Source organism: Myxocyprinus asiaticus, chromosome 34 (assembly GCF_019703515.2).
Source record: "Myxocyprinus asiaticus isolate MX2 ecotype Aquarium Trade chromosome 34, UBuf_Myxa_2, whole genome shotgun sequence".
Lineage (NCBI taxonomy): Eukaryota > Metazoa > Chordata > Actinopteri > Cypriniformes > Catostomidae > Myxocyprinus > Myxocyprinus asiaticus.
This window is the reverse complement of record NC_059377.1, coordinates 43027761-43041288: the sequence shown is the minus strand read 5'-3', so window position 1 is coordinate 43041288 and position 13528 is coordinate 43027761. Positions and strand designations below refer to the sequence as shown.

At 33.6% G+C, this 13528-nt stretch overlaps 2 protein-coding genes across 3 annotated transcripts in view; one reads left to right on the top strand and one right to left on the bottom strand.

Annotated features, from left to right (window-relative positions):
* LOC127425109 (uncharacterized) overlaps positions 1-13528 on the bottom strand; it is a 208104-nt gene that overhangs the window by 143363 nt on the left and 51213 nt on the right. The gene's annotated exons all lie outside the window — the stretch shown is intronic.
* The window catches only part of LOC127425089 (A-kinase anchor protein 9-like), a 141192-nt gene that overhangs the window by 111708 nt on the left and 15956 nt on the right, over positions 1-13528 (top strand). For both annotated transcript variants that reach the window (XM_051670732.1, XM_051670731.1), the window contains 16 exons: positions 4914-5867; positions 6608-6748; positions 7771-7881; positions 8055-8099; positions 8188-8331; positions 8474-8518; positions 8606-8746; positions 9726-9836; positions 10010-10054; positions 10143-10286; positions 10429-10473; positions 10561-10701; positions 12769-12879; positions 13053-13097; positions 13186-13329; positions 13472-13516. In XM_051670732.1, the coding sequence (XP_051526692.1) occupies positions 4914-5867; positions 6608-6748; positions 7771-7881; positions 8055-8099; positions 8188-8331; positions 8474-8518; positions 8606-8746; positions 9726-9836; positions 10010-10054; positions 10143-10286; positions 10429-10473; positions 10561-10701; positions 12769-12879; positions 13053-13097; positions 13186-13329; positions 13472-13516 (2412 nt within the window). The remainder of the gene's footprint in view (positions 1-4913; positions 5868-6607; positions 6749-7770; positions 7882-8054; positions 8100-8187; positions 8332-8473; positions 8519-8605; positions 8747-9725; positions 9837-10009; positions 10055-10142; positions 10287-10428; positions 10474-10560; positions 10702-12768; positions 12880-13052; positions 13098-13185; positions 13330-13471; positions 13517-13528) is intronic.

The window sequence follows — 13528 nt, the reverse complement described above, 5'->3', positions numbered from 1 at the left end:
CATGATAGGACACGAGAGCAACAGTTCACACAGCCCCCTCGTGACATTGGGGCGTTCAAGAGAAAACTAGTTTTGTTTATCTAAAAACAGGTCCTCCACAGCGATAGTGACAACAGAACACAACACAGCTGTACACAAAACAGAGAACAGAACTTACTAAACATGTCTGAAGAGTTTGTAGTCCAAGAATTGATGCATTTCTATGCCCAGCCTTATTTAATTTGAATGGAGTTCTCGGAAATCAAACAGAAACATAGAGGAGCTACAGGCAGCCTGTACTAACCTGATGGCCAACGACATGCGATAAAAGGTGTATTTTCTATAGTAATCAGAGTTTTTGTCCTTACCAGCAGTGACGAGCGACCAGAGCATGTGAGCGGAGCGGTGATAATTCCACCTGAGCGGAGAGCGCCTTTTTTAAGATTCCACTCTGCTCGCCCAGGCTGCGCTCTGTGCCGCTTGCTCATCCCAGAATGCACTTTAAGAGATGCTGGTTTGGGATCCTGCGAAATATGCAATAGGTCTGAGGGAGTTCAAACATTGTTTTAGTGAAGTTGCAAACCTTATTGCCTAAATAAATGCAAAGTATAAATCAAAGTTAAGAATGAGGAAATCGAAAGGAAGTGTGGAGAGACTGTGAGAATTAGCAAAGATTCCTTTGGGAATGCGTCACATTGCCAGAGAGCATGAGGATGTGCTACGCAAACATGTAGTGCAGCAGAAGGTGAGCTAGTAGGCTACACTACCATTCGATAATAAATTAATAGATAAGTAGATAGTAAGGTATCTTGTTGTTTTGCCATCATGTCAGTGCAGCTGCCAGCTAGATGCAGACCCGGTTCAATTGCTCAATTGCATATGTAAGCTTAATAATACTGTATAATGGCAAAGCATGCTTCCTTGTATCCCGGCGAACACACACACAAAACATCCCTGCATCAAAACTAACAAACATGTATGATCTTGCAGATCAGTGTGTCCTAATTTGCAGGCACAACATTCTGCTTTCATGCCTCCATTGTACATTTGAGCATTTGACTGGTAAATATTTCCGCTCTCACATAGAGAATTTCATAGTTGAATTATCTCATTTAATCGACCGCCCGTTGCTTTCGATTTCTGCTCCGGGATAAAGTTCACATAACTGCTGGACAGTTTCCCAAAGCCAAATGCACACCTTAACGAGAAGTGAAACGTAAAAAACTGACTCTAGATTAGTGGTTGCGGATAACATGTTCGACATCGCTTGCTGCATTCATGCGCAGAGAAAAAAGCTATAAATGATTATAACCTACATTAGAAGAAAAAAACTTTTCTTAAACGAAGGCAGTGTAATTCATGAATTAAATAATTTGTATTTGTTTTGGGATCATTGCACATGATTTCATCTAATATATACAGTATATTGGACAAAATCTCACTTTATGCAGGACGAATATTTTTTATTTGTTAAATTATAAATAAGTAGACCCGATTCTCTAACAGCCGTTGTAAACCAGTACAAAATAAACAGTGAGATTTTATAGGCTAAAACACATCAGTACAATCACATAATTTCAGATGTGTATGTTACTAAGCATTTGATAATTTAATAAATGTCGGCCTATAGCCTATATTTCACCCAGAGGGGCACCTCAGCCCTTGTGGGCAAAGGGGCAGTTGCTCAGGCCACTGAAGTCCACCCCCCATGTTTGAGCAAACTTTTTTTTACCGGTGAGCTGTACTTGAGCGGAGCATCCACTTGCGCCGCAAGCGGTTGAACGGAGCGCACGCGCATGAAGCGGGTTATTTAGCGGAGTGTAACACCGCTCCGCTCTGGTTACATGCTCTGCGAGCAATGGTACATTCTATCGATCGCTTTTTTTATATTTTCGGCATCGCACGGGTAACTCTTTGAACTGTCCAAAATCTCTCAAAAAAATAAGGCTGGGCACAGAAATGCATCAATTCTTGGACTACAAACTCTTCAGACATGTTTAGTAAGTTCTGTTCTCTGTTTTGTGTACAGTTATGTTGTGTTCTGTTGTCACTATCACTGTGGAGGACCTGTTTTTAAATAAACAAAACGTGTTTTCACTTGAACGCCCCAATGTCACGAGGGGGCTGCGTGAACTGTTGCTCTCGTGTCCTATCATGAACACACACAGGAGATCAACGATCAGTGAACATTTTCACTAAATAATACATTAGATTTCAGTTTGTTTCTCACCAAATCTTATCGTATGCTTTCATAACAATCATGAGTCTCATGGAATAATTTATTAGACTTCTGAATTATACTTTTGTGTTCTTTTGAAGCTTGAAGAGGTGGTCACCATAAACTGCCATTGTATGACATCACTGAGCACAACATTTCTTCACAATTTCTCCCTTTGTGTTCAGAAAAAGAAAGAAAGTCATATCAGGTTATAACAACACACGGATGAGTAAACAATGACTGAATTTTCATTATTGGGTGATCTATCTCTTTAAATCTTAAATTCTTCAATATTTTGTGGTAAATAAACTTGCAAACATGTGACACAGTCGGACAAATTACCAGCAAAAGGAATTAACACTTTCTTTAAAGGATTTTTAATAATGTTTATAAATAGAGAATTTAGAAGTAGTGCTGGGTAAAAATATACCAAATTCAATCTTTTACTTTTACTTTAAGGTTTACTTCAGTTTGGGTTGTGTAGATTATTACATATGTTAAATAAATAGCAATTGAACTGTGTAGTTTGGGCCCTGTTGTTACTTTTTAAAATTAATATTTTCATAATGTACAAAGTTAGAAGGTTCCCTGTATGATTTACATCATAAGCTGAGAGAGAATTGCTTTTATACAGTACATAGCTAAATGGACATTATAACTGAAATATACACAAATGATTCAGAATCAAAACGTATCGAAAGCTTGTGAATCAGAATCGATTCAAATCTGGAAATCTGAATCTACACCCAGCCCTAGTTAGAAGTAACTGAACCTGCATTGCGCAAATGTCCGTTCACTAATTTAAAGAGATAGTACATCCAAAAATGAAAATGCTGTCATCATTTACTCACCCTCATGTCATTCCAAACCCATATGATTTACTCTTTTCTGTTCAAAACAAAACAGCATTTTAGACAGAATGTCTGAGCTTTTCTCTGCAAAAATCAGTTTTCTTAATGAGCATTTTTGTCTTATTTTTCTTTTTTTAACATCCTTAAAACAAGAAAAATTACTTGAGAAGCAGAATGACAAAAGATACTAAGTCTTGTTTTCAGATAAATCTTATAGAATTTTGTAGGGTTTATAAAAAAAAATCCCAATGGGGCAAGAAAAATAAACTTGTTTGACAAATAGTTTTTTTCTTGTTGTAAGCAAAAACGTTAAAACAATTTTATACAAAATATCGTCATTTTGTTTCTTAAAGGAATATTCTGGGTTCAGTGCAAGTTAAGCTCAGTCAACAGCATTTGTGGTATAATGTTGATTACCACAAAAATAAATTTCGAAAAGAGCAAAAATGGAGGTTCCAGTGAGACACTTACAATGGAAGTGAATGGGGCTAATTTTTGGAGGGTTTAAAGACAGAAATGTGAAGCTTATAATTTTATAAAAGCATTTATATTAATTCTTCTGTTAAAACTTGTGTATTATTATTTGAGCTGTAAAGTTGTTTAACCCTTTAAACTCAGTTGGGCCAACGAAAAAAATAATAATAATTCAAAATATTAATAACTACAGTCTTGACCAACACAAAATAGGTATCGTTTGAAAGATTAGAAGCTCTGCTTTTCAGTGCATGCAGACATTATGACCAAAACTGAACAAATATTTTGAAATTTGCAGACAAATCAGAAGTGTTATGTTTTGATAATTTATAAAAAAATAAAAAATAAATTGCAATTAATATAAACATCAAACTCATCAAATAGCCATGTGTTATATGTCATATAAGAGTAGAATACAACCAGCCTATTTGTTGTACTCGCAGACATAGCGAATAATTATGATGGTGTTGCTTATATGCTGCATTTTTACTTATAACTTCACAGAATAAACCAAACATACAATACCACATACCATTACATAGAGGAGGTGATTATCTTTCAAACGAGCCCACACACAAGATAATCAGATGCATAGATCATTAGATAATCCACATGAAGCACAATGTTACATATGGCCACCAGGAGATGGCGCCAAATACATGACACAGACTCAATGATGACTCAAATGACACAGAATGAAACTCATTCTGTGAAATCTCATTACTAAAATCATGTCTGCATGCTATGCAAACCTTTAGTCATTGTTGTGTTTGCATGTGTAATTAGTTCTTATGTACAATTATTATGTTTTATTTGTTTGGAGATGTTTTTGTACACTATGATAAATTATATTTGTAATGCTATAACTTTTGATTGCTTTGTCATATCAACACAACATCTTTCTCAGATACAGTTGACACAGTTGAGAACAAAACAAAAGCAGTTTTTTAGAGCCACCTTATTTACACCCAGAGATATAGAATATCAAATAAGAAAAATAAGAAAAATGTAAATTTTTGACTCTTTTGTGTGATTTTTCAGCAATTTTCTAAGGCTGAGAGTCTCTGAATTTATTTAACTAGACAAAAATACTCCGTAAGAGCATGAGTTTTTGCAGTGGACAGTGGGTGATGAGTTTTACTGCCAAGTTCTTACAAGGACAAAAAAAGCACCATAAATATCTTTAAAGATATCACATTATAATGACTCGTGCACAATAATATAAGTCTTGAGGGTTAGTAAATGTTGACAGAATTTCTTTAAGAATTTACAGATTCACTGAAATGCTGAAATTAATCCAGAATCCAGCAGGTTTAAGTAAGTCATGACTTGGTGAAGGTCAAATTTCCTCGTTCTTCCTCTTGAGTTCATCTCTCCATCTGTGAGTGCAGGTGTTGGAGGAGAAAGATGAAGTTCTCCATGAGCTGGAGGCGCAGGTGGAGTATCTGCAGAGTGAACAGGAGCGTCTGAAGAGGAACAGCGAGGAGGAGGTGGACCAGCTGAACGCTGTCATTGAGAAACTCCAGCAGGAGCTGTCGCACATCGAACACAAGCAACCTCAGGAGGACGAGACACCCAGTGTGAGGGAAGAGTACGACGAGATGAAGCAGAAGATGGACGAGGTCACCAGAGAACTCGACACGCTGAAGGCCGACCACAGCTCGCTGAAGAGCAGATACGAGAGTCTGCAGGAGGAGGCGTTCGTTGAGAGAGACTCTGAGATGGTTGCGGAGCTCGAGGAGGCGCTGATGGAGAAGACCGCAGCATTTGTGGTGGTCCAAGCTGAGGTTCAGGCTCTTGAGGAGAGCGCTGGGTCAAGGGTGATGAGTTTGAGTCAGCGTGTGGAAGAACTTGAGATCTGTGTGGAGGAGAAAGACTCGGAGCTTCGCGCCTGCAGACTAAAGGTGGAACAAGCGCAAACCGACGCAGGCACTCTTTACCGCAAAGTCATCGACCTTGAGGAGAAACTCAGGGAGAAGGTGGCCGCCGTGCTGGTCAGTCAAGCGCAGCTCGAAGCAGTTCAGAGCCAAACCAAAGAGCTCCACGCTGAGGCCCGCGCGGAAGACGTCACATCAGAAGTGGTGGGCCTCAGGGTGGAGCTGGAGTCTGAGGACGTGGCGTCTACACCAGCCTCAGGAGGGAAGATGAGCCTCCTGACGGAGAAGCTGAAGGAGCTGGAGGAGGGATTGAGTGGGATGCAAAAGGATCAAGAGCTGCAGAAACAGTTGTTGAGCAGCTCTGAGGAGGACGTGCAGGAGTATGAGAGGAGATTAGCTATTCTCATGGAGCTACTCAACCAAATGAGAACCAAACCGACCCAACACAGACCGCTGCCATCTGCTGAGGTTTGTGTTCAGTTTAACTTTACTGACATCTACACATGATTACAGAATTTACAATGTCAGATGCTGATATCACAAGAGCAGGGTGGCCGATAGCCGATATAATGCCAATGTGCAATTTAATGATGGCACACAAGACGTACACAAAATTATTGTAATAAAATTCACACTTATTTGACACAGTGTTTAATCAAAGTAACTTAAAAACAGAAACAGAACATGTTTATCAAAGTCAGTTTTATTGTCGAAATGCTATTTCCGACATGCTTCATTGAACGTGAAGAAACATTATATGTCCTCCTGAGATCCATTCATTAATTTTTGTCCTCTGTAGAGGACATTTTGGGTTTTTTAGGGCTGTCAATCAATTAAAATGTTTAATCGAATTATTAAATATTTGACGAGAAAGCCCCCCAAATAAAAATAATTCACTAAATAATGATACAAAATTATACTTAAATATAAGAAAGAATATATATATATATATTTATATAGTTATTGGCATTTGTTTCTTATGCACCAGACACTATATTAACATTAAACAAAAGCATTTTATGCTGGGTCTCAGGAAGATATTGCCATATTAAAATATTACAGTATTGTAGACAATTAATAAACACAAGGCACAATAAATATGGACTATATATACAAACAGTGGATTACTTAAGAATTACAAACTAGTGCAAAGATTCTTAACAATTCTTCAGTTATTATCCATGTGTAAGGTAATATATATTTCTCAGCATGCCTCACAAGAGGGTCCGGACCAGTCCACATCAGAGCTGCTGCAGGAGCTGCAAGAGGTCAAAGGTGAAGCTGTGTCCACCAAAGAGGAGTTGAACAGCTACAGAGAGCGCAGTCTCAAACTACAGGAGGAGATCGAGGTACTAAAGCACTGTTTCCCTCTAGTGTTTCATGATGGAACTGAAATGCCAACAGCAAATAAAATAAAATAATAAAATAAATACTAAAATAAGCTTAAGAAAATAAATAAGAAAATAAAAATAAAATTAATTAAATAGTAAAATAAGCTTGATAAAATAAATAATAAAATAAAAATAAATAAAATAAAACAAATTGAAATAAAATTAAATAAGAAAATAAAGTAAAATTAAATGAAAAGAATATAAATAGTAAATTAAGCAAAATAAAATAAATATGAAAATAAAAATAAATAAAATATAACATTTAGATAAAATTAAACAAGAAAATATAATTAAAATTAAATTAAATAATAAAATAAATAGTAAAATAAGCTTAATAAAATACAATAATTATTTTAAATAAAATATGAAAATAAAGAAATAAAACAAATTTAAATTTAAATTAAATAAATAAGAAAATTAAATAAAAATGAAATAATTAAATAAATAGTAAATTAAGCAAAATAAAATAAATATGAAAATAAAAATAATTAAAATATAACATTTAAATAAAATTAAATAAGAAAATAAAATTTATAAAATTAAATTAAATAAGAAAATAAATATGTAAAATAAGCTTAATAAAACAAATAATAAAATAAAATAATAAATAAAATTAAACAAATTTAAATTAATCATTACAATAAATAAGTAAAATAAGCAATTTAAATTAAATACAGAAAATAAATAGTATAAATTAAGCGAAATAAAATAAGAAAATAAAACTAATTTAAAAAATAAAAATAATATAAAATGAAAAATAACAGAAACAAAATAAAAGTAAACATGTACACCTGACATGTACAGATCTACAGCTAACATCTTAAAATGTTACACCTGATTTCTGCATCTACCTCTTACACGCTACAGACAGAATAATTGTTGCAATAATAACATACTTACTGTTTGAAATGATCCAAGCAGAAGCTGTAATGCACAAAACATTTAGTGTTTAACTGGAATCTGACATTGTTCTCTCTCAGGGGTCAGGGGTGCTGCAGGAACTGCAGGAGGTCAAAGGTGAAGTTACGTCCACTAAACAGGAGTTGAACATCTACAGAGAATTAAGCCATAAACTGCAGGAGGAGATCGAGGTACAAAACACACATCCTGCTCTAGATTCTGCCCTAAAATCATACGTCTGAACTGATCCACGGCAATGAATCAAACATTTTCAGATGAGCTGCTACTTTAATGACTATAAATATCAGAATGCAGGTTAACAGAGAAAGGTTGCTGATAATATTGTTCACGGTTTCATCACCAGATGAAGGAAAGCACTATTGCACAGCTCCAGACGGCCCTCAGTCAGGTGAGACATCAAACTTTGGCTTAAATGCGTTACGGCTCATTACATCTGTACATCAGCTGAGCCCTCACTTCCTGTGTGTGATCTACAGGTGTCAACAGACTCGTGTGAGGAAGACGGTGTGGCTGCTAAACTTCACCAGGAACTGCAGGAGGTCAGAGGTCAGATGGCGAGCACACAACAAGAACTGGACGGCTACAAGGATCAGAGCGCCACACTGCAGGAGCTGCTGCAGGTATTCACTGTTTATCACATGATCGAGATGTTTGGACACATTCTCATTCTTTCTGACTATATTCCACATGTTAGAATAATGTTTATTATAAAATAACTCAAATGAAAGGAGGGTGAATAATGTTTCGTGTTCTTGTTTAAAGGAGAGAGAAATGAGCATCGCTCGACTGAAGGATCAGCTGGACAGGGTGAGAAACTTTCATTGATGGAAATCACTGAAGATGAAGATAACACACTGACAAACAGTTGACCTTTAACCTTTGGTAATTTCTCAGCATGCCTCACAAGAGGGTCCGGACCAGTCCACATCAGAGCTGCTGCAGGAGCTGCAAGAGGTCAAAGGTGAAGCTGTGTCCACCAAAGAGGAGTTGAACAGCTACAGAGAGCGCAGTCTCAAACTACAGGAGGAGATCGAGGTACTAAAGCACTGTTTCCCTCTAGTGTTTCATGATGGAACTGAAATACCAACAGCAAATAAAATAAAATAATAAAATAAATACTAAAATAAAATAAATAAGAAAAAAAAAAAAATTAAATAGTAAAATAAGCTTGATAAAATAAATAATAAAATAAAAATAAATAAAATTAAATAGTAAATTAAGCAAAATAAAATAAGAAAATAAAAATTAAATTAAATTAGTAAAATAAACAAAATAAAGAAAATAAAATTAAATAATAAAATAAATAGTAAAATAAGCTTAATAAAATAAATAATAAAATAAAAATACAATTAATTAAATAGTAAAATAAGCTTAATAAAATAAATAATAAAATAAAAATAAATAAAATAAAACAAATTTAAATAAAATTAAATAAATAAGAAAATAAAATAAAAATAAAATGAAAAATTAAATAAATAGTAAATTAAGCAAAATAAAATAAATATGAAAATAAAAATAATTAAAATATAACATTTAAATAAAATTAAATAAGAAAATAAAATAAAAAATTAAATTAAATAAGAAAATAAATAGTAAAATAAGCAAAATAAAATACAATAATTATTTTAAATAAAATAAATAAGAAAATAAAAATAAATAAAATAAAACAAATTTAAATTAAATTAAATAAATAAGAAAAAATTTAAATTAAATAAGAAAATAAATAGTAAAATTAAGCGAAATAAAATAAGAAAATAAAACTAATTTAAAAAAAATAAATAAATAAAAGAAAAATAACAGAAACAAAATAAAAGTAAAATGTACACCTGACATGTACAGATCTACAGCTAACATCTTAAAATGTTCACCTGATTTCTGCATCTACCTCTTACACGCTACAGACAGAATAATTGTTGCAATAATAACATACTTACTGTTTGAAATGATCCAAGCAGAAGCTGTAATACACAAAACATTTAGTGTTTAACTGGAATCTGACATTGTTCTCTCTCAGGGGTCAGGGGTGCTGCAGGAACTGCAGGAGGTCAAAGGTGAAGTTACGTCCACTAAACAGGAGTTGAACATCTACAGAGAATTAAGCCATAAACTGCAGGAGGAGATCGAGGTACAAAACACACATCCTGCTCTAGATTCTGCCCTAAAATCATACGTCTGAACTGATCCACGGCAATGAATCAAACATTTTCAGATGAGCTGCTACTTTAATGACTATAAATATCAGAATGCAGGTTAACAGAGAAAGGTTGCTGATAATATTGTTCACGGTTTCATCACCAGATGAAGGAAAGCACTATTGCACAGCTCCAGACGGCCCTCAGTCAGGTGAGACATCAAACTTTGGCTTAAATGCGTTACGGCTCATTACATCTGTACATCAGCTGAGCCCTCACTTCCTGTGTGTGATCTACAGGTGTCAACAGACTCGTGTGAGGAAGACGGTGTGGCTGCTAAACTTCACCAGGAACTGCAGGAGGTCAGAGGTCAGATGGCGAGCACACAACAAGAACTGGACGGCTACAAGGATCAGAGCGCCACACTGCAGGAGCTGCTGCAGGTATTCACTGTTTATCACATGATCGAGATGTTTGGACACATTCTCATTCTTTCTGACTATATTCCACATGTTAGAATAATGTTTATTATAAAATAACTCAAATGAAAGGAGGGTGAATAATGTTTCGTGTTCTTGTTTAAAGGAGAGAGAAATGAGCATCGCTCGACTGAAGGATCAGCTGGACAGGGTGAGAAACTTTCATTGATGGAAATCACTGAAGATGAAGATAACACACTGACAAACAGTTGCCCTTTAACCTTTGGTAATTTCTCAGCATGCCTCACAAGAGGGTCCGGACCAGTCCACATCAGAGCTGCTGCAGGAGCTGCAAGAGGTCAAAGGTGAAGCTGTGTCCACCAAAGAGGAGTTGAACAGCTACAGAGAGCGCAGTCTCAAACTACAGGAGGAGATCGAGGTACTAAAGCACTGTTTCCCTCTAGTGTTTCATGATGGAACTGAAATGCCAACAGCAAATAAAATAAAATAATAAAATAAATACTAAAATAAAATAAATAAGAAAAAAAATAAAAATTAAATAGTAAAATAAGCTTGATAAAATAAATAATAAAACAAATTTAAATAAAATTAAATAAATAAGAAAATAAAATAAAAATAAAATAAATAGTAAATTAAGCAAAATAAAATAAATATAAAATAAAAATAATTAAAATATAACAGTTAAATAAAATTAAATAAGAAAATAAAATACAAATTAAATTAAATAAGAAAATAAATAGTAAAATAAGCAAAATAAAATACAATAATTATTTTAAATAAAATAAATAAGAAAATAAAAATAAATAAAATAAAACAAATTTAAATTAAATTAAATAAATAAGAAAATAAAAATTTAAATTAAATAAAAAAATAAATAGTAAATTAAGCAAAATAAATAAGAAAATAAAACTAATTAAAAAAAAGAAAAAATAAAAGAAAAATAAAAGAAACAAAATAAAAGAAAGTTAAAAGAAATGTTGTAAAATAAAATTAAAAATAAAAGAGAAATGTATTTAATTAATAATATAAACAACAAAATAAAATAAATACAAAAATAAAAAATAAATAACAAAATACATTTAAATCAAATTAAATAACAAAATAAAAACAATATAAAATGAATAAAATAAAACAAAACAAATAAATAAACAGTCAAATAAAATAAAATGAAAAACAGTTAAAATGTTACACCTTGATATGATTTTTTATGGATGTTTCTTCAACTAGAAAATGTAAAATCTCCTTAAAACATTTTTCTGTAAATGCATTTTTTTTTTTTTACTAACAGTATTTGACAGTGTTCATACATCACATGAGATTTCTGTCATTTTTGTGTCATTTCCAGCACATCTCAAATTCTGTATTGAGTTTAATTGAATTCTGTGCTGGAAATGACGCTGATGGAAATGACATTTTTAACCTTTTTCAGATAAAATGACCGACTCCTTTTTCTTGCTAAGACTAATTTCATAGCTAACATTTTATGAATCCTAAATACACACCATTAAATCATATTTTCACACTTTTTGCATTATTTGGCAAAATTACAGCTTGATTGGAAATGACGGCCAATAAAAATATTATATATATCCCTATTGATTTTTCTTTGTTTTATCTCATATTTCATCTCAAGCTCTTCACTCACACTTTTGTCCACTTGTTCAACAAGTACACTAACTTTTGAACAAACTTTATTAGGGGCAAAATTGTTCGGTGTGTTGGAAATGACTCCACAAAAATTACTAGAAATAATTTTCACAATAAATATTGAAATGGTTTATGTTTATTTCACTCTTTGTGTAGATGTTCATATTTTAAACATTAAATAATTTGTCTTTTTAAATATATTTTCATAGTTTAATATTGAAAGTTTGGAACAAGACTAAAACTATAAAAATAACTATTAAAATAATCATAAAAAATAAACATGAAAGTACCTGAAGTTGAAGAAACACCTGTATACAAAAAATGAATAATAATAAAAATCACTGCATTTATAATTAACTATATCTTTATATATATTGAAACTGACACATTAAAAAACATCCAACGCAGATCATCTCAAAATCAGATAAACACACAAAACTGCTGGAATTAAATCATTTTAAACTGCGTATTTCAAATATTTAAAAACCCAAAAAAATTGCGTTCTGGACTATTACTATTTTATGTATTATTTGTTTATTATTTGCAAGTAAATAATAAATCATCGATCACGCAGGCAAGATTATTAGCTGATACTGATGATCTTAAAATGCTAAAAATCAACCGGCTGATATATCAGTCAACTATTACACCTGACATGTACAGATCTACAGCTAACATCTTAAAATGTTCACCTGATTTCTGCATCTACCTCTTACACGCTACAGACAGAATAATTGTTGCAATAATAACATACTTACTGTTTGAAATGATCCAAGCAGAAGCTGTAATACACAAAACATTTAGTGTTTAACTGGAATCTGACATTGTTCTCTCTCAGGGGTCAGGGGTGCTGCAGGAACTGCAGGAGGTCAAAGGTGAAGTTACGTCCACTAAACAGGAGTTGAACATCTACAGAGAATTAAGCCATAAACTGCAGGAGGAGATCGAGGTACAAAACACACATCCTGCTCTAGATTCTGCCCTAAAATCATACGTCTGAACTGATCCACGGCAATGAATCAAACATTTTCAGATGAGCTACTTCTTTAATGACTATAAATATCAGAATGCAGGTTAACAGAGAAAGGTTGCTGATAATATTGTTCACGGTTTCATCACCAGATGAAGGAAAGCACTATTGCACAGCTCCAGACGGCCCTCAGTCAGGTGAGACATCAAACTTTGGCTTAAATGCGTTACGGCTCATTACATCTGTACATCAGCTGAGCCCTCACTTCCTGTGTGTGATCTACAGGTGTCAACAGACTCGTGTGAGGAAGACGGTGTGGCTGCTAAACTTCACCAGGAACTGCAGGAGGTCAGAGGTCAGATGGCGAGCACACAACAAGAACTGGACGGCTACAAGGATCAGAGCGCCACACTGCAGGAGCTGCTGCAGGTATTCACTGTTTATCACATGATCGAGATGTTTGGACACATTCTCATTCTTTCTGACTATATTCCACATGTTAGAATAATGTTTATTATAAAATAACTCAAATGAAAGGAGGGTGAATAATGTTTCGTGTTCTTGTTTAAAGGAGAGAGAAATGAGCATCGCTCGACTGAAGGATCAGCTGGACAGGGTGAGAAACTTT